Raw genomic sequence first — 24,520 nt, forward strand, 5'->3', positions numbered from 1 at the left:
TCTCCGTTAATTCCCTTCTTTCCATTCTCAGCATTGCCACAGGTGCTTCCAACCTCTCTTCACACCCACCCGCCCAAATCGCTTTTTCTTAGTTTCACCCCACAAGTGCAACACAGCAAGGCACAACACACCCCACCAGTGCTGGATTTACGTATAAGCTAAACAAGCTAAAGCTTAGGGTCCCACTCTTTTGGAGGGGCCCCCAAAAAATAAAGAAAAAAATGTGCAGTGTGCATAGGAATTTGTTCATATTTTTTTCAAACAACAGTCTGCCCCCCAACAGTGTCTGAAGGACAGTGAACTGGCCCCCTGTTTAAAAAGTTTGAGGACCCCTGTTTTAGAGGTTATTCTGTAGTGATAACAACAAATTAATCTTTCTTTTCCACCACCATTGCATCTGGTTATGGTCCGTTGGTTGAGTTGTTCTGAGTCATCAGAGGGCTTTTAGATATCAGACTGGAAAAGAGGACAGCTCAATGTCTCATTGGGGACAATCTGTGGATAAAGCCGCTTGTATCCATCTTGACATAGATGCTGCCCCAACAGTTAAAAGGTTCCATTTTAGGACAAAAAAAAGGCTGGGGAGATCTAAGAAACTAGGACAAACTGCACTTGAATATTTCTGCTGAAAACCAATAGTGAAAATAGTTAGTGTCCACCTCCTGAAATCATGAATGATATTTTTTTCTGTTTTTAATGCAAGTGAGGGATTGGCTGTGGTAGGGAGTTCTGCACAAGGTAATTAATGATGAACTAAGAAACCGGCTTTGACTGGCTGAATAAACCAAGTGAGGGTAGCCAATAGGTCTCAAATCCCTGTTGCATGCAAAGCAGACTCCAGCAGATTGAGCAGATATACTTTGATCCAACAGTCAAGAAGGCCATTTCTGCATATATGCAGAGGAAAGTGAGAGGCAAATGCAGCTTGTCAATCTGGAATATATCCTAACTAGAAGGAAAATTCTGATCCTAAATCTCCGCTGCCTTGCAAGATATCTTCAGGAGAAGAAAAGGCTAAGGAATGGACACTACACAAATCTAGAGTGGAGTCCCTAAGGCAGTTGTATGGTGCCTTGTACGCCTCATTCTAGCAACTCTTACAGCCAAGCTGGTGGCAAATGTATTGCTCTGCTTTCCTTTGGATCACATCAGAGAGGCCAAGAGGGGAGTCTTGTCATCTGGACAGCCCAGGATCTTTGTATACACTGCCCAGACTTGCATCCTGGAGAGGTTACTTCACTGCTGCTAATGCACCAATTTGATTTCACTTTTGGAGGCACACTCCATTGTCTCTTGAGACAGACAGATGCCAACAAGAACGCAAGGGGTGGGGGACTGTGGGAGGACAGATAACCGGGACTCTACACATCTTATCCACCAATGTTCCAGTAATGCAAGTTGAGCCTTTAGCCTTTTATTCTCCCACCCCCATCTTTACTCTTCCTTCTCTTTCATCCACACACTGTTCTGCCCTTATCTAATTTAACAGACCCAAAGAAGCACCACATGCTGATTTCTAGGCAACCTGAATATATTCCCCTTCCTCACCCAATCCTGGTAAAAGGGCCAGGAAATATTTAAAACAGGAGGTAGGAGACCTAGCCATGGCCTACAGAACATCTTTGAATGAGGGAAACATATGGAATGATCACCTAAAGGAAATGTCATCAAGGCTGGTACAAGCTACAAATTCTAATTAATGTTCAAAAATATGACCTGTAATCCATAGTGCAATTTATTTCTCCAACTACTGTTTTGATTATACCATAATTTATACCAGTTGCTAGGGAGCACACGCAGGGATAATGCTGTTGTGCTTGTGTCCTGCTGGTATAGTTCCTATGGGCTACTAGATGCTTTTTTTGAGATGAGAAAGCTGGTCTGTCTAGATTTTTGGCTTGATCCTTGCCTTGGGTTTCTGACAAAACCAACAGTTAATTCCTGGTTTAGTTCTAGAATACAATTATTTTTCCTTGGAACCAGTTTGACATTCCTACTGAATGCTGGGTTTCATTAAATTTGTTTACATTTTTTTTCTTAAGTAATGTTTGTTAAGTTTTTACTTCAGGTTTTTTGCCCTCTAGCAAATACTTTGGTTTTGCAAATATTTACATTTTTGTTCATGCTATTTATTTCAACAAAAAAATGAGAATGGTTTGGTTTTTAATTCCCAATCCACTGATTTGTTTAGGGGGAAAGATTTAATAATCCCTAAAAATTGGAATATTTTCATCTGCAATGATGTATGCAAAACAATACTGCTGTCACAATTAATTTGATGGGCAAAATGGCCTAAGTCCCAGATTTTTCACATGGACAGTACTTATGACTATACAGAAATCTGTGCCTACATAGATATTTAAGATGCAGCAATTTGTGCCTACATAGATGTGTAAGATGATGTCCTTTACTGGAAGTACACAAATTTAAGCAGGCTGGTGTTTCGCTTTCAAATGAAGAGATCATGTTCAGCACCCACAACTTGCCAGCTGATTCATCCAGCAGATATCTTTGTATCCTCAGAACGTATTCCACATTGAGTCATGCCATCTGCAGTAGCCACAAGCAGCAAAGCATGCAGAACACTATAGATAGATCAAGTTACATTAAAACTAAGTAGATCCTCAAGAGTTTTACAGGAAATCCTCACTGCCTTCATCCTACAGGTGATAAATTATTTGGAGAAGGACTGCACTCATTTTGGGCTTTGTAAAATGCTAAACCTATTACTAACACATAGGCATGGGTCATATGTCACATTAAAACTTGGTTAGTAGTGAAATATGGTCTAATGCAAAGCAGTATGTAGTACCTGGCCGTGACAAAAGCAACCAACGAAAAGAGTTGTCCGTCCAAATCTGGGCTTGTGTTTTATTTGGGTGGGTGGGGGGAGAACAAATAATGAGCCAAGGTTCAGACAACACAGCAAGGCAAGGCTTTTGAGTTGTTGCTCTTGGCACAACATGGCCAGGTGAGGGAGAAGCAAACCAGGGTCCCTTCCAACTTCTATGATTCTATTCTATGATTTTTGAGGAGCATGCAACAACATGCTGCTTGTTCTCATTAAACCACAGTTGATATTTAACTATAATTTAGCATGATATGTGACCAGAGGCATAGGATTCAACCTCTTTCTAACTGATTAGTAAATGCAATTAATAAACCAAAGCTTTAAAAAAAATATCCTAGAAATTAGGTACAGGGGGAGAAATCTGTAAAATTTTCACAAATATCAAGAAAGTTATCCATTGCACAGCTTTCTCTAGAAAAGCAATTTTCCTATCCCATCTATGTATATGAGATATAGATGGGTGGGAATTATCTCCCAGAGCAAACAATATGAGTTTTTTGTTGTTGTTGTTGTTGTTTTCAACTAAAAATATTCTAAAATTTGATGTTCAACAAGGAATGGTTTGAGTTAAAGTAAACATTGCTTCATTTTAGTAATTATATAGCCAACAATTTAGGATGATTTGCTTATGTCTCACTATTTAGCAGTAATCACATTTTCCGAATAAAGTTAATCAAGCAAACAAAAACAATGTTTTCATTATTAACATCTATGTTAAGGGATCTCTGATCTGTCTGAAATAGTTAGACAGAGAGAGGTCATGCTCATATTTAACACATTTACTTTATTAGCATGCACTAGTTGGGCTACCAAGCGTTAACAAAGTAAAAAGCCAGAAAGCAATGGGATTTATTATCTTGAAAACTATTGTCACATTTTCCTCTTTAATTAACAATAACTACCTCAACCAACAACACAGTGGTTTCATTCACAGGGAATGGTAAGCCTTGTCTGAAATAAACCATGGCTTACCATGCTAGTGCCTGCTACTCAATCTTACTCACTTCACTGCTCCTTTTCCAGAGGCAGAAAACAAATCACTGAGTAGCTGCTTAGCATGACATGCAAACCAGCACTCAGGACTAGCACTCAGGGCAATTCAGTCAGATGGGCAGGGTACAATTATTATTATTATTATTATTATTATTATTATTATTAGTAAGAATAAATAAATTTATTACCCACTCTTCTCCCTAAAGTCTCAGGGTAGGTTACAACAATTTAAAATACATTAAATACATTAAAAACCGTTTAAAATAACTCACAAGCACACATACAAATAGAGTACAGTAAGTACTAAAAATAACTCCAATCTGGAAATTACCAAAGCACAGATTACAATGGCTATGTCATTTATGTCCAAAAGGTTATTGTAGAGCTGAAAAAGGTTCAGAAAACAGCAACCAAAATGACCAAGGGCTGGAGTACAATATGTGGCACTTTTTAGTTTAGAAAAAGAGTAGAGTAAGGGGGAGACAGGATGGAAGCGTATAAGAAGATTGTGCATAATGTGGAAAAACTGGAGGGGGGGGGGAAATCTCCTGCATCCTTAGTACTGGAACCAAGGGTTATTCAATGAAACTGAATATTGAAAGATTTATGACAGACAAAAGAATGTACTTCTTTAAACTGTGCATAGTTAAACTATGGAATTTGTTCCCACAAGTTCTTGTGATAGCCACCAACTCTGATGGGATCAGATAAATTCATGGAGGATGAGGTTATCAATGGGTCCTAGCCAAGACAGCTATGTTCCACCTCAACTGTCAAAAACAATAATAATTAATAAAGACAGTTTGCCTCTGAATATCAGTTGCTGGGAATCACAGTTACAGAGAGCGCTGCTCCATTCAGGTCCTTCTTGTGGGCTTCACATAAGCACCTGTTGGCAACTGTGACATCAGGATTCAGAACTTTGGGGTCTGTCAGGGGCCTTCTTATTTTTTACGTGTTATTAAGTGCACAAGTGAAAAACATTTTGAGGACCAGTTATGCAGGACACAGGTGGCGGGGATAGAGCAGAGGCACGTGGCAGGGATAAAAGGTATGAGAAATCTATTTCCTGCATACTGCTCCCCAAACTGCTACTGTGAAGAGAGGGATGGAAAGACTAGCACAATACACCTATCTATCTAAGTATTTCCAGAGAGAGATTCCTAGAAATACTGAGATAGTAGGTTACAATCTTTAAATTACAGCAATAAAATCCAAAACATTAAGTAGAATAATAAATAAATAAAAACGGAGAGCTAAAAACTGGACTCAGCTTTAAAAAAAGAATCTCAAATCAAAGTACAGTATTTGCTTTTTCCAGCTCTGTGGCTAACAGCAGTATGACAGGGAACATTTGAATTGGAGAAATGGCATGCAAAGGATAAGTTAAAACCTGCCCCCCCCCCATACACACTACAGCCCCAGTACAACATTGCTGCCTTAAAAAAAGTAGTAGTAGTCAAGAGATCCATTTACAAATCTCCTGTGTCACATATAGTTTGGCCTTAAGACAATGAACTGTGAAAAACTTTGCATAGCAAAACACTTTGCACTTTACATGATGCGACTCTACTTAGTTTGAAAAAGTTTCCCAATTCACCATCTTATCACAGACAGTGCTTCTGCCTTTTTACCAGCAACATTTAAAAATCTCCTCTCCCATTCTTCCCACTTTTCGTTTAATATCTAGTCTAGGGAAGAGTCTTGCGAAACATGAAAGTTAGCTTTCTATTTTGGGACTTTTGATTGGTCCTAATACAGACATTATGTTGTTACTGCTGGCTTGTACTTAATATTAAGCTAATTCATTTGAATGGCTGAAATGGTTGCATATGATTATATGCTCTTAATTTTCCTGAAAGAAAGCAATTTGCAACAACTTCATAAAATATGGTATTATTCCAATAGCGCAGACAGACATTCAGGATCAGAATGGTAGTTGTTGGCAAGTCATATCCTTCACACAGCCCACCATTTCATGGAGCTCCTTCATTAGCATAAAAACCAATCCAATTAATGTTATTTCACTTCTGATGCAATATTTATTTTAATTTCAGTGACTACAGTAATGCACCAGTGATGTACCTGAGAACTTCATATTTTCTTCTGTCTTAGTGTATTACATTTGCTTTTCAAATGCCTCCTTAATATTTCATCTTGTCTGCCAAAAATTTATGTTTTGTTCTATTAGAAACTATTAGATTGAATTCCCATTATATAGAGAATCCCTTTGTAGCGTAAATATAGTCTTCTACCCTGTCAAGCAGCCATAGCAGGTTTCTTCCTTGCCTTTTTCCTTCTTTGTTCCAGGGCTATGCATAAATTCAGTTTCTCTAATAAGGTATTCCTCAGCAGCCTACGTGCCGATTGTATGGACTTTAATTTCCTTATTTTTCTCTCCAGGCTGCTCCTAATTAATATCCTAATTTTTGAAGTTATTTAGGTTTAGTAGTACAATGATCCTTCTCAGTGTGATCAGCCCTGTAAGTTTTAGCAATCACCGTTACTTAGCTGCTCAACCAGTTTGTTTTCCAACTTATTCCCTATAATGTCCCAAAAAAATTAACAATTTTGCTTTAGAATTATAAACTAATTCTCTTTAGTTACAGGGTAGCTTTCTTTGAGTAGCCCAAGCCTTGCTCAGCTTCACTGTAGCACAGTTTGACTAAAATCGAATGAGTTACCTTGCAGTACCTTGTTTGCTCCTGATTTGTGTGTAGCACACTGCTTCGGATTTTTAAAATTCATTGATGTGCAGGAAGTGAAATCTAGATGATTTTGAGATCTAGACTTCTTCATGCTGAGTGCAAGTGTTTCATCTTGGTGCAAAGGCATTAGCTGAGCTATAGGCAAAACAGTGGGAGCCTCAGTCATACTGCTATGCCACTCACTTTCCTCCAGTAGCTGAAAGGACTTGTAGCAGCCTGTGCAGCATTGTGGAGCTGCAGAGCCACCTTCCTAATACCAGTGTCACCAGGGTGGATAAAAATCAGTAAAAAAAAAAATTAAATCAGATTTTTAAAATTTAATCAGATTTTTTAAATTTAAACTGTTGTTTTTTGTTTTTGTTTTTTTAAATGCTTTTGGGGGGGAAATCTTCCTAAAGATAATTTTCTGTTTAAGTTACATTATAGTCCAAAGGCTATTCATGAGGAAATAAGGATTTGTTTTAAGTTTTTCATGTGTGGTAAAACTCAGTCTGTTTATAATAAAAAAAAATTGTTTAACCACATCAGTTAACAAACATGGATACATATGCTATGATATTGTTTTAGTTAAATAAATTGTTACTAATAATTAATTTTTTACTTCCAATAAAGTACAGCAGAAAAGTTGTCCAAATATAAACAGTTAACTTATTAAACTTCACAATAATTTCATAATTATCTATCTATGTATTTCTAATAGTATAACCAAATCAGTAATTTTTGATATAACTACTCTGAAAATGTATTATTCCAAAAATGAATATTAATATAAAAATATTAAGATTATACCAGCAAAAATGAGTCTTTCTGTAAAAAAAAATGATTTAAATCAAGTCTTAGTGAGTAGTGATATAAATCAAGTCTTACTGAGTAGTGATTTAAATCGATTTGATTTAAATCAAATCCACCCTGAGTGTCACTGCAGCTTACTTTAATAGGGCTGGGGTGGAGGGGAGTGGCAACACCAGTCAAGAGGGCAGCTCTAAGCTCCACCCCACCCCACAGGCTGCTACTGTACTTCCCACACCTTCTTGAGAATCAACATCTACTTGAATTGTGCAGGCTAGCACAAAGCTGCAGGTTACACTTAACTGTAAGCACACACAAGTACACAGGACTACCAAGAAGCAGAACAGAAGCAACTCACTTTTCAGAACTAGTTGTGGACCTGACTTTGGTATCAGATATAAACAGCAACCCTTCCAATGTGTGTATATCTCTTCTTCTGTAACTAGTTCTAGACTCTCTTCAAAGTGCAAATATACTTCAACAAAGATTATGCCACTTGCTGATAATGCAGTTGCTGAACTGTCACAGAGCTCAACAGCAAAATATCAAAATGTTTTCAATAACATAGGTACTTATTATATAAGTTGTACTTACCCCAATATGTGCAAAGGTTATTTCATCACGCTCACTAGCCATATCCTCTATGTCTGCTGTGACACTTTCACCCTTCACTTGAAAGTGTGTTTTAGTCATATAGCCATCATCAGCAGAGTCCTGTGTTTAAAGAAAATAAATGGCATTGCTATCTTTTCACCAGAAACCTCAGTAATTCAATAAATGAAACATTTAGGCCTCAGTAACCGAAATATATTTCTTAACAGATATGGTTAAAAATGTTCAGCAGAATTCAAACAGTATGTTATGCCTGAGCCTTCATTGCTGAAACTCCCAACAGCATTTTCATGCTCACAAACTCCTGATGAAGGCTTATGGAACCATTGTGACATAACCCATTCAAGCAGAGTGAAGGGGCAACAGGCTGTCAACAGTGGCAGTACTTGGGGGCTCCCAGCTATTAAAAAGTCACATAAAGTCTTTTCATACTGCCTGAGGAATTAATTCCTTATTTAACGTTCATAATTGCTGGATTGATTTAACAGGACTGGAGCTAACATTTGCTTGGATTTGGCACCATTGATAGGGAACTGCCTGCTGCGTCCTCCACTTTGAAGTCACCCTGGTCTTTGGGCCTCCAGCACCACCTTCAGCATGTCCAACCCATCTAAGAGGCATATGATGCTGGTGTTCTACTGGGTTAGGAAGAAGCCCCTGACAGAGAAGCCATGTTCTACCATCTCAGCCAAAGCTTCTGCCTCTGCACCGGCTTGCAACACTCCTCACATTTCACGCTACTTCACGAGGAGCAAGACACAACCCACTCCGCTCAGGAGGTCCAGCAGGCGCAAGTTGCTACAATTGCCAAATCTCACTGACCCCAAGTTTTTAAGATCTGTCATTGGCAGCGTTGGCCGGAAGAGAGCCCGCAGGCGTGGCAAGCAAAAGAAGACTCCAGCGGGAACAGGAAAAGGGGAAGCGGCCTACTGGAGTTGCCATTGACAACCACTCTCAGACTCCTTTTTCTTCCCCCTTGAATGGGCTAGCCCCTTCTGGCCCAGCATGCTGGCGCCCAGCCCCAGCACATCCCAACCGGTGCCCACTTTCCCTTTCCCCTTCTCCACCTCGATGGCAGGGGCTGAAAAACCCGTGGAGGGGCAGTCTCTGCCGGCCGCCAAACCAAATAAGAAGAAGCCACCCTGTCGGGCCTGCACGGACTTCAGGAGTTAGATACGGGATCAGAGGAAGCAGTTGGACCTGTTATTCTTAAGGAGGCTAATGGAAAAGAAGACTTGGAAAAGCACCTCCTGAAGCTTCGGAAAGACCAGAAAGAGGCTGTGCTGAAGTTTTCCATCACGTGGAACACAAACTCGCGGAACTACCTCGAGGCTCAGGCAGTGGTGGAAGCCCTCCTCCACTTCGATGGCAATAATTCTGTCCTCTTCATCTTTAAAGATTAATTTTGGATCCAATTTAGGATTGACACATATTATTACCCCTCTCTTTTTGGTTTTATCTGAAGATATAAACTTTTGTCCTAGTCCTTTATTTATTAGTAGTTTTCTATACTGTCTTTTTATGTGTGTCTCCTGCAAACAAATAATATCCAATTTCTGCTTAGCCAATGTGTGATATTTCTCTTCATTTTATTATGAAGTCCATTTACATTCCATGAAAATAAGTTAAGATCCACTTGGTATTACTTTCTCTCTTCTGCCTTTTAAACAGTTAAATTTTAAAAAAATCCCTTTGACTTTACTGTTTGTCCTCTTTTTCCTCCTCCTCTTTCCACCAGGTATTTTGTTTATATGACTATATATATTTAAATGCTCAAACCTTTTCCAAGATCAAACTTTATGGAAAAAAGACTATTCTTGATTGATGGAAACAAGTAGCAGGAGTACTTTTTGTTTTGTTTTATGATCAACATAGAAAATGAACTGAAAAGGCACAACTCATCTTAAATAAATTCACCTAGAAGATTATTGTGGTTACTCAAACAAAAGTAAATTTAAAATACTAATAGAAGTATATTATTTAACCCTTTGGTTTTCCTTCATTAGTTCCTCAATCTAGTGCACTTCTCATTATGTCATGTCATACTTATGTCAAGTCATACTCATTATGTCATAGGCATACTTCATGTCATGCCTATCCTGTAGCTTCTCAGTTAATTATTAAATCTAATGACTGATTACTGAATACATTAAAGTTAAGGAACATGATTGGCAGCTGCCCTGCTCTCATTGGTGCCTTTTGAAAAACATTCTTGGGTAAAATGCCTATGAAGGTCAATTGTCTGGAATCATATTGCTATATTCCTCATATACTTTCTTTTATTTTCCTGTCTTGCTTTTATCTCATCTCTCTCACCTATTATTATTTCTTTTTGTGCATTAGAAAATGAAAATAAAAACAATTATTTTTAAAAAATATAATTATTGATCTTGTACTTCATTCCTTTCCCAATATTAAAAGAATTATCCATCATTTTTATATTCTCAACATGCGACCTCTTTCCTTCCCTAGACTGCATTACAGGAGTTATATTTAAGCCTTTCAGATCAATATATTTATTCTATTGGCTCGCCAACAGAATTTCTACTCCCCAACCCCCCCCAAAAAATATGGGCTACCAATACAGTAGCTGCCATTATCAAGTCAAGGACAACCTTACAGGGGAGGGAGAGAGAACTACCAAGTGCAAAGCCCTGCCAGGCTCACACCAAGAAATTGAGAGTAGGAGGGAGTGTTTCTCCTTTCCCCCTTCTTTCTTTCTTTTTTTGGGGGGGAGGGGAAGCTTTAGCTCTCCTTTGCATGGAGAGATTCATTCTGAACTATAGCTCCTAGGATGTCCTCCTAGGAACCATAGGATTGCATACTAATTCACTTTCATATTTTGAATTTAAGACAAGTACTACAGGATCTAGCACAACAGAAATACACTTTATTAATAGTTACAATAGCAATGAGTAATGTATAAGATATAGGACGGAGGCCAGGAGAAATAAATAGAAAATAAGTTAATTAGGACATGTTCATGATCTGGCAGCCAATTTCTTTCAAAAACAAAAGGATGAAACTTTAAAATACTTAAAATAGTCGTCAACTTAACTAACTGAAAACAAAATTTTGAAATAATGTTGATGGGGAATGGAGATTTATCCTAAGAACACATTATTGGATACACAAAAGTGTAAGGGTGGAGGGAATGCATCATTTGCAAAAGGAATTGAAAGAATGATTTTCACATAATAAAAGGGGGGGAAATCACCTTTAAAATACTTTTTAATATTATATATGCTTATATTATATTAGCTATATGCGTTAATGAGAGAAAATAAAAATAGATATGAGGCAGAGGAATGGCCATGAATATAGATCAACAGATAACCCTCTATTCAGAAAAGAGATCTCAAAAACATCAGATAATCCAAATAAAACAAGGTGGTATTCCTTAAGCCATAACAGCTGACCTACTTTCAGTTAGATACATATGGTAAACCTGTAAATACTGACAAAAAAGGCACAAATGTTCAATAGATATTTCAATAGACGCATTGAGGATGTATCCTTCCCATATGCCATTGAAAATGTGATTGAAAATTTACCATCTGTAAATCAGGGAAATGTGAAGTAGCACTTTCTAAAATTAAACATTAAAAGTATGCAGACCCAGAAAACTCACACTAAAAAGCCATGTAAGAACAAAGCATTAAAAATCACTAACCTAAATTTCAAAATTTAAGGTCTTTGAAAGTTAGAAAATCCTGCATATTTCACATCATAAAACTAAAATACTGTACATTATTCCTAAGACCTAGGAAAGCATGCAAATCAGAAAAAGAGCACTTCATGTGTGAGAACACGTGAACAAAAGTAATGGATACATATTAAAATGACATCAATTATGAAAATAAATAAGAAATTTCTTGCAAATGTGATCCCAAATATATGTTTACATTTATAGGAGCTATACGGCCATTACAATATTGATACAACAAATATGTATCTTATGATCTACTATGCTTGTGACAATGAAGCCATACCATAAATAATATATGCATTAGGAAGCTGGAAGAGGAAAAAAATCAAGATGGGCACAAAAATAAACAAGTGATGAGAGGTTGTATAAACAAAGATGGATGTATAATCATGCAGCACTGTGGGTCTTTTCACACATTTTGGGGGATGAAGGGTGGTGAGGACTACTTGTTCACTGTGAGAGAGTCCACCTGATACTATCAGGGCAAATAAAGGTAAAAAGGGAAATTAATGCCAACACAAAATAAAACACATAAGAGATAGGTCTGCTGACAGTGTGTGGGAATATACCGTATTTTTCGCCCTATAGGACGCACTTTTTCCCCTCCAAAAATGAAGGGGAAATCTGGGTGCGTCCTATGGGGCGAATGCAGGCTTCGCGGACCTCTCCGCTAGCAGCGGGAACGCTCCCGCTGCTGGCGGAGAGGTGCCTGCATGCGGAAGCCTGCGCGTGCTGAGCTCAGCGCGCCCAGGCTTCGCGGACCTCTCCGCTAGCAGCGGGAACGCTCCCGCTGCTGGCGGAGAGGTGCCTGCATGCGGAAGCCTGCGCGCGCTGAGCTCAGCGCGCCCAGGCTTCGCGGACCTCTCCGCTAGCAGCGGGAACGCTCCCGCTGCTGGCGGAGAGGTGCCTGCATGCGGAAGCCTGCGCGCGCTGAGCTCAGCGCGCCCAGGCTTCGCGGACCTCTCCGCTAGCAGCGGGAATGCTCCCGCTGCTGGCGGAGACGTGCCTGCATGCGGAAGCCTGCGCGCGCTGAGCTCAGCGCGCCCAGGCTTCGCGGACCTCTCCGCTAGCAGCGGGAACGCTCCCGCTGCTGGCGGAGAGGTGCCTGCATGCGGAAGCCTGCGCGCGCTGAGCTCAGCGCGCCCAGGCTTCGCGGACCTCTCCGCTAGCAGCGGGAACGCTCCCGCTGCTGGCGGAGAGGTGCCTGCATGCGGAAGCCTGCGCGCGCTGAGCTCAGCGCGCCCAGGCTTCGCGGACCTCTCCGCTAGCAGCGGGAACGCTCCCGCTGCTGGCGGAGACGTGCCTGCATGCGGAAGCCTGCGCGCGCTGAGCTCAGCGCGCCCAGGCTTCGCGGACCTCTCCGCTAGCAGCGGGAACGCTCCCGCTGCTGGCGGAGAGGTGCCTGCATGCGGAAGCCTGCGCGCGCTGAGCTCAGCGCGCCCAGGCTTCGCGGACCTCTCCGCTAGCAGCGGGAGCACTCCCGCTGCTGGCGGAGACGTGCCTGCATGCCGAAGCCTGCGCGCGCTGAGCTCAGCGCGCCCAGGCTTCGCGGACCTCTCCGCTAGCAGCGGGAGCCAGCACTGGGCTCCCACTGCTTGCAGAGAGCTGCCTGTTTGGGGGCTGGGGTCGGGGGAAGCTCGGGCTTCCCCAACCCCGCGCCTGGGGGGGAAATAATTTTTTTCCTTTATTTCCCCCCCAAAAAACTAGGTGCGCCTTATGGGACGGTGCGTCCTATAGGGCGAAAAATACGGTATATATATAATTATATTCCCCAGCCAAATTTTGCTGCAGTTCATTAGTAAATATTTTAAATCTTTCTACACAAGCTTTTGATTTTTAAAATACCAGATCCGCAGCAAATGGTGAAATGTGTACAGAATCAATGATGAAAGGTAGATGATGCCTGGTAGGTGGGCAAATGTAAGCTGCAACTTTGCTTTCTTGTTCCCAGGTGGCTTTTCTCCAACTTCCTTTCCCTGGTCTCTAATTCTTCATCTTTCCTGGCACCTTCTTATAATATACTGTACATTATTTTATCTTTCCTAGGAATATCTTGCTCACCCCATTCCCTTGTCCTGTTTCCTATACTCTGGTACTCCACTAAGCTGATCCTGCCTATTTTCCTTTCCTCAGCTCATGCATCCTCTGCAACTCCAATCACCCAACCATTGGCAATGTTGGCTGGGACTGACAGCAGTTATAGTCTATAGTCTGGATGAGGACCCAGCCTGGGGATGGCTGCTTTACATCTTCTTTCTTGCAGATTAAGAAGAGCCTTAATGGATCAGACCAAAGGGACTCGCCAGCATCCTGTCACTCACAGCAACCAGCCAGATGCCTCTGCGAAGCCCAAGGCAGAACATAAAAACAAGAGCCATCTTCTCTTGTTCCAAGCAATCACTGGTATTGAGAGGCAAAGCTGCCTCTGAAACCTTCATTCAGTTAATCAAGCTTTAGCTCTGTTGGTTAGAGAATGGTGCTGATAACACCAAGGTTGCAGGTTCAATCCCCATACAGGACAGCTGCACATTCCTGTATTGCAGGGGGTTGGACTAGATGATCCTCGCGGTCCCTTCCAACATGATTCTATGTGACTGATTCTTTGGTTGCCCACTGTAACTTGTTTGCAAAGCATGTTGAGGGTAAAATTGCTTGTCTCCACAATGACCTTGATACTGTTATTACAGCAAGTCCAGATGAGGCCATCAATGTTGTATCTGAGTTTTCTGAGATCATTTTTAGTTGATGTAGCCCAAAGACACAGACAAGCTGCTTGCTAGTATGCACCCATCCACATGCACTCTCAACTCTTGCTCATCTTAGCTAATCAAAGCTAACCAGGGAAGTTTGACAGAAGGAAATGTATTAAAGTGCCCTCACCAATATACAGCAATTCAAGAAGTGAGAAGTTCTAAGGACAATGCTACTCAGGGTTTGGTTTTCCTTTGAGGAAATATTTTGTAATATTTGGTTTATTTACAGATATAGTAGAGCACAGATTGAGGCAAGAAGCTTATGAACTCCCAACAATCAGCAAACCTGCTACCTTACAATGAAACCCCAAGGAGATGCACACCCCCCACCCCAGTGTGTCATTCTCCGTCTCTGAAAGCTTACACTGCCCTCCTCCCACTAGCAAGAAGCTACCAGGTTAACCATATCTGCAAATGTGCAGACATATGCAATATTATATATGAAGTATTATTTTCCAATTATTATGTTCACCTGGAATGAACTGAATTAGTCTATAAATGTCTCTTTCTTGTTCAGATCACTCCAACAACATTTTATTAACTAAATGTAAGCTGTTCACACCAACAACTTTTTGTTAGCTAGATGGCAACATGGACGACTTTTAGAGAAAGCATTTGTTCCTGGGGGAGACTGAAAGGAACATCAATATTTTCCAGCAAAACTGCTTACCTCTTTGGGAATATAGCTTCATTGAAATTTCACAGAAGAAAACCAGATGTTTCATTTCTTCAACTTTAAGTAATTTTCATGTCAAATAGGGATGTGATACAACATTTTTGTTTTGAACCAATCTCTTGTAACATCAAGTTTAATTAAACTATGCTAAATTACTTTGCCTGAATATGCTATTTTTCTCTCAAGGGACTCCTTGCACCTCAGACAGACGCCTTCCTCATACTTGGCACCACATAAATTTAAAGAAGCATCCTTTTCTATGGGAGCTGTATATTTGCACGTATGTACAAAAGAATAAAACCGGAATTATTTTTGGCCTGGTGCCTGAGGTGAATGGTTAATAAAATCTAAAGTGAGTCTAGAACAGCTGCATACCTTTAACTGTGCTGCTCTGTTTTCAGTGCATAGATTCCTGTTGTTGGTGGCTCTAGATCAAGACAGCTCAGAAAGCTTTGTACAAAACCTGCCAGTTGCTGCTTTCCAATCAACAGTTAACTGAGCAGAATCTCCTTTCTCTGAAACACTTTCCCCTCCCAGCAATATCCAATAGCTGTAAGTGCTAGGTTGCAGGCTCAGAGCCAGCAAGAATATGCAAGTGTGCCTCCCTCCATAGCTGCTGCCTTCACAAAGCCTCCTGAAAACCCATTATCTGGCTTTTCATCTACCTCTTTGAAAACATATCCAATTATCCCAAACAGAAAATGTTGCATAATTTAACCTTATTTATTAACTGTAAATATATTAAAAAAACCTTTGGAGTCCATTTTGCATCCCTGCAAAGACTACACCTGAAGCAGGTGCCCTGTTACCCCCAACTTTATTATAAACCTCCTACATACTAGCTCCAATAAGCAAATTAAGCATGCTGTCCTCAACAAATAAGTCTTGCCAAAAAAGTTTAAGTACTGATTGAATCACGTGGCAAGCATAGCCGGGAAGAATATCTGCTGAAAGGGAACCAAGCTGCATAGTTGATAATGAATGGTAGCTGCATATTAAGAGCTTATTTCTCAAAGGAAGCACAAACAAATTGGGGTTTTATTAGCTGTTTCATTAAGTTTTATTTTAGACAAACACACACAGAAAGCATATGTGCAACATCTGATATAAAAGGATTCTATTCAAAACAAGTCTCTGTACAGAACCCATTAATGTAGCATTAAATTACTCAACAAGGCTGCAAATTTAACTATAAATTTAACTCTTTGACTAATCTATCATTTCTGACAGAGTTTATTTCATTTGCTCTGATCTTTAAATCAATGTGTGTCTAACTCCAGCACATTAGTTCTGTCTTTTAAGTAGCATTACATATATACATATATCTCTGTGTGTGTGTTATGTATGGCTAGTGCCATGGGCTATTGTAGCGCTTTCTTTTTACCAAGTTTGCTCCTAAAACAAATCAGTGTGTGCTTCTGTCAGTAAACATTTGAACACAGAACAGATCAGTTTAGAGAAAATTACCTTGTTCTTAGAGTTGCTTTTGTGGCAATGCTTTATTTATATTCCCACTAAGACACAATGAGCCAAATTCAGAACGTACCTGTGCTAGAACAAACCAATTATTTTTGCGTATGCAGCTGTAATGTTCAATGAGGAACAATAACTGAACTCAAATCTAAGCAATTGGGGAGGGGGGTTAGGATCTACCAGGAAGAGAAAGATCTCAGTAGCATTTTCAGTAGCTATGGAATTCTGAACTTAAATGCTAGCTACAATTCAGAAGTCGGGTATTCTCAAATCAAATTGAAATTAATGGATTTGGGTGCAATTCTTGTCACATTTTCATGTGGGTAAATCCCACTGATAATAGCAGGGCTTACTGCATAGCATTGTATCCACTGCTACTCTCATGCAACATGCACTTATTGTTATTATTATTAAATAAATTTGCATACTACCCTTCATCTGTATGCCTCTGTAATTTTAATGGAACTAAAGTATGATCACAAAACCATAGGAAGCAGCCGAATACCAAGTCAAATCACTGGTCCATCTAGCTCAGTATTGCCTATGGCTGGCAGTGGTTGTTCAGGATTTAAAAATGAGATAGTTCCCAAGCCCTGCTGGAGATGCCAGGGATTTAACCTGGCACTGTTTGCAGGCAAGGCACGTGAACTGAAACTAAAGTCATGAGCTATGCTCAACATAATCTGTATAGACAGGTTCCCGTTTCCTATAGTAGCATAATACTGCACAGAGGCCTAGGGTCTGCCCAGGACCAAGGAAACCTAAGGTCAAATCCCTGTCCCACTTGGTTGTTGTTGTTGTTTTAAAAAAAAGAACCTTAAAGCAGTTTACAAAATGTTAAAACAAGAAAAATTCACAACCATTCTTAAAAACATACAAAAGTTAAAATACTAACACAAATTAAAATTACCTCAACTTTCCAAGCATCTAGGTAGGCTTGCCTAACCAAAAGTGTTTTTAGTAGGTGCCAGAAAGAGTACAGTGAAATCACCTGCTTGATCTCAATAGGCAGGGAATTCCAAAGTGCTGTTGCTGTCACACTAAACAATTGAGTTCTTACAAATGTGCAACGGATATTATGTGGCGCCTGTAGTAGTGCCAATTCCACCAATCAAAATGGTTGAGTGGGCACATATGGGATAAGGTGATCTCATAGGTAATCCGGTCCCAAGCACAACCTGATATGTTACCGAGTTGTTGTAAAGACAAAATTGGATGGGGAGAGGCAGACACAACCATATACAATACCCTGACCACATTTGAGGAAGGAAAGGAGTAAAATAAATTAGTAGAACAATCGACTATAGCACTGAAATTTTGCAATCAAGATCCGATTCGCTATGAAACAAAACCCTCACATACAACAATCACTTAGCCTTGACATTTAACTCCCAAACTTGACTATTTTTACCACAAAATATTACTTATGTGACATATATTTTTCTAAGATACTTTTAAATGCCAGTTGTGAACACAAAAGCGTGTGTGTGCGTATGTATGTGTATGGTAACTTTTGTAAATATTTCCAAAACTATACAATATTTCTGATAATTCCATGTTTTAAAAACACCTGAAAAAATATTTAAACACACATTGAATCCCCAAACTACTTTTCGATTTGAAGGAACCATAGTGTAGAAAAGGTAACAAAGTAAAACAGAAGTACAGATTCATTAATTATTATTAAATTTCTATTCTGCCCTTCATCCAAAGATCACAAGGTAGTTTGCAATATAAAAGCACAAAAATATGTAACATAGCAACAAACCAAAACAGTAACCACCATCCACCACCCAGCTTAAAAGGTCAAAGATTGTTTAATTGGCCAAAAGAAAGGCCTGGAAGAAAATGAATGTTTTTGCCTGGCATTTAAAGATATGCAATGAAGGCACCAGGCAAGCCTTCCTGGACATTAAAAAACATCCCTGGCCTATAAAATTTGAGACAAAACTAGCAACACAGTGTTTCGGCTAGAGATTAAAATCTGGCACATACCTTTACAATTCTCCACTGCCAATTGTCTCCTACTTGTTGAGAGTGTTTGATAAATTCTGCACAATATTGCTTGAATTTATTCTCTTCCAGAAAGAAATCTTCACCACACAAGTTAAGTGACATCTATTTTAAAAAACCAAAGTGTTAGTATTGGCAGGTATAGTTAACTCTAAATAGAATATATAACTCTCCCAAAGGAACAGGAAGCAATACAAGAGATCAACAAACAATAGGAATTGGGCTACTGCCCAATCTCTTGCTTTCAGATGAACTTTCTACTTATGGACAATGATTTCATGTCATTACTTGATGGTATAATATTTCTATAGTAACTTATTCCCTGGACAGTTTGATGGGCCATTAAGCTAATGCAGGAATTTCAAACCTACATCCCTTCAGATGTTGCTGGACTCCAACTGCCATCAGCCTAAACCAACATGACCAGTGGTTGGTAGCTATAATCTAATAACATCTGGAAAGCTAAAGACTTCCCATCCCTGAGCTAACGATTCCTGAATTGCAGGGGGTTGACCTAGATGACTTTCAGGGTCCCTTCTAACTCTACAATTCTACAGTTCTAGTATACTTTTCCAAAGGCAGAAGCCTCTCCAGAATGGGTACTGTTTTTTACACTTCAACCTGTAATGTATTCTGTCAGACAATATGCTTCAATAAAATGAGCAGAGCTTGGACAAGCAGACCACTTTCAAGGATTGAAATGCTGATATGGGTGAACATTCTGCCATTTGTATCTCTCAGTTTTACATGGATTATATTGACAGTATGAGTAGGATCAAATATCACCACCACTCTGGATTACAAGGAACTGGGAAGTTTCCAAGTTTGGAGAAAATGTCAGTAATTACTACATCTCCCAATGCAGTTATCAGATGTGAAATTGTAATCAACACAGTGCAGGTAAAAATACTGTAGTCTTCACACACACTTTAAATAGAACCACCTGTTTTTAGCAAATGAGCAGATGTAGGCATAACAGAGAAAGTGAAAATTATAATGCAGTATTGCTTCTTTCCCCATACTTGTACAATAAAATCATTATAAGAGGAAATAATTGGCCAGTTTTTTTAATTAAATGCACATATAAGAAACTTACTAAATTCTGAAGCACCCATGAGAATTTAGTCTGCTCTTATACCTTGTAACATTACCAATCTTTCTTTATGTTTGGTTTTCAGAATTAAGGATCCTATAGCAGTGCTGCACAACTTGTCTCTCATGTTGAATGAAGCCCATCAGACACGTGTGGTATTTTACCAAACACTTGGTAGATCTTTCTAGTCTAATACCTGCCTTAGACTTAAAAATTGAGGGAGTGGGGAGGGGAGAGATAGAGTGCCTGAAAATCCAAAATACATTATTGTTTTCAGATTCATCTTGGTGTAATATGCAAGCTTTAAATGATGCATTTAAAGTACAGTCAACCCCATTTACACATGTTCAATATGTGTGTGACTGCACATATACACATCACATCAAACCTGGAAATGACCCCAAAACATCACAAAAGTCTCAATGTATCCTGCCTAAGTGAGACTTTCAAAGGCTTCCCCCAGAAACATATAACATTGTTTCATTTATCTTCATTGTTCAGATGTCAGTGTCATTGCTTTTGTTGCAAAAACATCAGCACCCACATACAAGAGGGACAGAGGTATCCTCAGATTTCCTAAATACAGTACAAAAAAACTTTTTTAAAAAAACCAAAAGAAACTCCAAAAGCAGTGAGGACTAGGAATACTCAGAAGCTGCAGTGCTGAAAGATGAGGTGGAAACAGAAGATCAGCTAGGAAGGGGAATGGAATAGACAGATATGATCACAGAGAAGTTCAGGGAAGTTTTTAATGTCTGATGTTTTATCGCTTTACAGTCTTAACTCGGGTTAAATATGCTTCCGATTGAGCGTTTTCAGGTTGCGTTCCGTGGCGACCCGGAAGTAACGGAATAGGTTACTTCTGGGTTTTGTCGCTCATGCATGTGCAGACGCTCAAAATGATGTCACGCGCATGCGCAGAAGCGGCGAATCACAACCGTGCAGACGCGGGTTGCGTTCTGTTCAGGATGCGAACGGGGCTCCGGAACGGAACCCGTTCACATCCAGAGGTACCACTGTATCATCATCATCATCATTAATTCTGTTGGGAGCCGCCCAGAGTGGCTGGGGAAAACCAGCCAGATAGGTGGGGTATAAATATTATTATTATTATTATTATTAGGAAATTTACAGCATAAAAATACAAAATGAGAACACAAAATACACACCAAAAAACAAACTGATAATGCCCTTCTCACGAACACATTTAAAAGGCCATAAATTGTTCAATCAGCCGCAGGCCTTGTTAGAATCATAGAATTGTAGGGTTGGAAAGGACCCTCAGGGTCATCTCATATAACATTTTTGCCCGGCACCTAAATTACAGTATCATGGAAGAGGGCATGGTTGGCTGAATGGAACAGTGAGCAGGAGCATTAAGCACTGGAACCTTTCATTGTAGATCCCGCCTGTGCCTCTGAACACCAATTGCTGCAGAATAACAAGCTGCAGGGCTACATAGGCTCCTGATTGGTTACTGTAAGAAACAGGATGCTGGACTAGATTAACCATTGATCTGAGCCAGCAGGGTTCCTCCTTATGTACACACACCAGAGAACACTGGCCAGGGATATTTAGTACATCTCCAGCTAGCTCTAAGTTTCGGAAAGCACAGGTGTCCTTTGCTGCGTTTACAAACCCCTAAGCTCCCTATGTTTCAGTCGCTGCTTAGTTCCAACCACCCAAAGGGGCTGCTGTGGTGACCAATGACCAGCACAAACATGTACACCTTTCCACAGCTCACATTTCCCTTATTTGGCCGAGCCAGGAGCAACGGGGAGGCAGCAGGGCGCCCGAATGAAAACGTGCCTTGTTGTTGTTGTTTTCAAATGGCCTGAACCTTGTTGTCTCAGGGGACCAGCCTGTGCCAGGGCACAGTTGGCCATTCGATTTGCAAGCCTGTTTCTCCTTCCTAGGTAAAGGTAAAGGGACCCCTGACCATTAGGTCCAGTTGTGGCCGACTCTGGGGTTGCGGCGCTCATCTCGCTTTATTGGCCGAGGGAGGCGGCGTACAGCTTCTGGGTCATGTGGCCAGCATGACTAAGCCGCTTCTAGTGAACCAGAGCAGTCCACGGAAATGCCGTTTACCTTCCCGCAGGAGCGGTGCTTATTTATCTACTTGCACTTTTTGACGTGCTTTCAAACTGCTAGGTTGGCAGGAGCTGGGACCAAACAACGGGAGCTCACCCCGTCGCGGGGATTCGAACCGCCGACCTTCTGATCGGCAAGTCCTAGGCTCTGTGGTTTAACCCACAGCGCCACCCACGTCCTTCCTCCTCGCCTGTAAAACCACTCCTGCTTTCGGCATGTTTGTATGGACAAGAAGAGATCTGTGTACTGAGGGGTGGGAATTCCCCTGAAAAACATGCAGTAAGGCAGCACAACCCCCCCCCACACACACACACAATTCCGCCCCCTCGTTTAATTTCACTGCACACAGGTTGTGTAGTGACAATAAAGGTTTATTATTACACACACACACACCCCTATGGCATTCCTGTTTACAGTTGGGGGGGGGGAGGAGAGAAACTGAGCGTACACTGAGGGGGCTGCGGGAAAGCAAGAGGGCGGCCCAAGGAACGGGTAATGGCAGTTTCAAACGAAGGCCGGTGACCAGGGCGGGAGTTTCCAAACCGCGCCTCTGAGGCGAAGTTGGCTAGCAAAAAGCGACGGGAAGCCCCTCGGGGGGAAACAGGCTCGGGAGACCGGCCTCGGCGCCTCCTGACAGGCTGGGGCTGCCGGCGGCACCCGAGCGCTCTGCGACCGCCTTTTCCTTTCCATCCTCCCTCATCGCCTCGGCTCCCCCCTTCGCTCACCTTCTCCGCCTCCCGCCAATTTCTGACGGATGCGCACAAGGCTCCGTCTCTTCCTTTCTTGTGGGAGGAGCTCGGGGGAGGGGGGAAGAGAGAGAGAGTGCCAGAGCGCAAGCGCAGAAGCACCCGCGCGGTTTCCTTTCCTGTCTCTCTCTCCGCTCTCGGGCTCCGGGAAAAGCCTTGGGACCCGCACCTCGAAAGCGCATGTGCTAGTCCGACGCATGCGCGTCTGTATGCGAGGGGGCGGTTAAAGAGGGAAAGTGTTATGTTGGGAAAGGGTGTTGCGCGTTGTTTCAGGGTTGGCAGCGTTTAATATGAAGGTCCTCCCAAGTCCAGCTTTTTCCCTTATTTAAAAAAAAAAAGTGTGTTGCTAAACATGAGGCAGCTGGAATTGTTCCCGCTGGATTTCCGCGTTTGCAAAGCGGCAACACTTTTCCTCCCCAAAATTCCTACCTTCTATTGGAGCAAATTAGGGTTCACAGTACACAACCTGCTGCTCCTCTCCTAGTAGCCTGCAAAAAAAAGGAGCGCTGGCTAACTTCACCAAAGCGATGAGGCGAGATAAAGTTCTGAGAGTTGGCGGGAACGTTGCCAGTCCCTGCAGTTTGTTGCTCTGACTCATCTCATCCAGAATTGTAAAATGTTTTGCTGAAATCTTTTAGTCTTGGTGAGAACTTGGCAGAAGGCAGCCTTCCTCGTTCCAATAACCTTGAAGCGAGGTAACTTTCTGGGGGCCATGAGGCAGAGTGAAGCAGAGCCCTGAAAGAGCACGAAAATACTGCAAAAAATGTGCAAAAATAGAGCAAAGCAATCCCACAAGCCTTTGCACTGACCTATGACGCCTGGGGAGAGTTGGAGTTTGAGCAAGGAGGCTTGGAGAGAGCAACTGTGGTGGAACTTGGGGGTTCCCTCCTCCAGGGTTTCCAAAGGGAGGGTGTTTGCAGGCTTTTTCAATGGTGTTCCCAATAGAAATGACTTCACTTAAATGTGTGGTGCCTCAGAATGTAACCCCCATGTAAATGGAAAGTTGTCTGTACTTCAGAGGGGAACCAATCTTGCACATAGTGCAGGCATTATATAGGATAGATCGAAAAGAAGCTCTGGTCCATTCAAAGGGGAAATTATTTGAATTCAGTTTAAAGACCACTTATAACATTTTAAAGACTGTTTAAAGACCCCTTATACCATTTTAACAGTTGTGACTTCCTCCAAATAGTAATGGGAACTGGTTTGTTACAGATGCTTGGAATTGTAGATCTTGTTAGAGGTCTCCTAACAAGTCTCAACTGTAGTTTTTAATGGGTGTTCCTAGAATTGGGGGGTGGGGGGAGAGACATGACTATTAAAGTGGTATAAGAGTGCTTTAAATGTATGGTGTGGCTGTGACATTCCATTTGCTACCCCTTCTATTGCAACTTGCTTTCAGTCCAGGAACCATGCCAAAGCACAAGAATGAAACAACTGGAACACACTGAAACCCCCTCACCCCCTTTCCTGCCAAGAGTCCACAATAGTTCCAAGACAGCTTTCTGTACGTGCTCAGGGGAACACATTATGGGGCAGGACTCCTGAGGGAGGAGAAAGGAGGAGGGAACTGGAAAGGGGTATATATGCTTGTGCACATGACTGTGAATTTCGTGCATGCTTTTGTGGACTATCACACTTGCTCCTTCTACCAGTTCATGGATGGTAGAAATAAAAGCCTTTTCTCCGAAACTATTCCTTGAGTGTCTGTTGACTCCCACTTCCCTTTCCCAGGCACAATATTTTTCCCACCCGAGGGCAAAGCCTCATAAGGCTACAATAATACAAAACTACAAAATAGAATATTTAACCCTTTCTTCACCATTTGTTAAAATAATTATTGATTATATAATTGTATACTAAATGGAGATGGTAAAGTAACTTTATAAGTAATATTTGGAAATTCAACACTATCATGTGAAATAAATATAAGGACACAAAGATGAAAAATGCTGTTACAAGCTACCTTATAAATAGTGCCTATTGTTGGAATTAATTAATTTATGTGTTGAG

The 24,520-nt window shown here is 41.1% G+C and overlaps 1 protein-coding gene across 3 annotated transcripts in view; it reads right to left on the reverse strand.

The window, feature by feature from the left end:
* ATG10 (autophagy related 10) overlaps nt 1–23,028 on the reverse strand; it is a 92,245-nt gene extending 69,217 nt beyond the window's left edge. Inside the window, exons 1-3 of one of the 3 annotated variants that reach the window (XM_083404371.1) lie at nt 22,937–23,028; nt 18,560–18,682; nt 7,936–8,055 (exon numbers count right to left, since the gene is read on the reverse strand). In XM_083404371.1, the coding sequence (XP_083260497.1) occupies nt 7,936–8,055; nt 18,560–18,682 (243 nt within the window). In that variant the 5' untranslated portion in view covers nt 22,937–23,028. The other 2 variants (XM_083404369.1, XM_083404370.1) reach the window with 2 other exon arrangements.
* Between the last annotated feature and the right edge of the window lie 1,492 nt (nt 23,029–24,520).

This window comes from Podarcis tiliguerta (assembly GCF_965153285.1).
Source record: "Podarcis tiliguerta genome assembly, chromosome: 11".
NCBI lineage: Eukaryota > Metazoa > Chordata > Lepidosauria > Squamata > Lacertidae > Podarcis > Podarcis tiliguerta.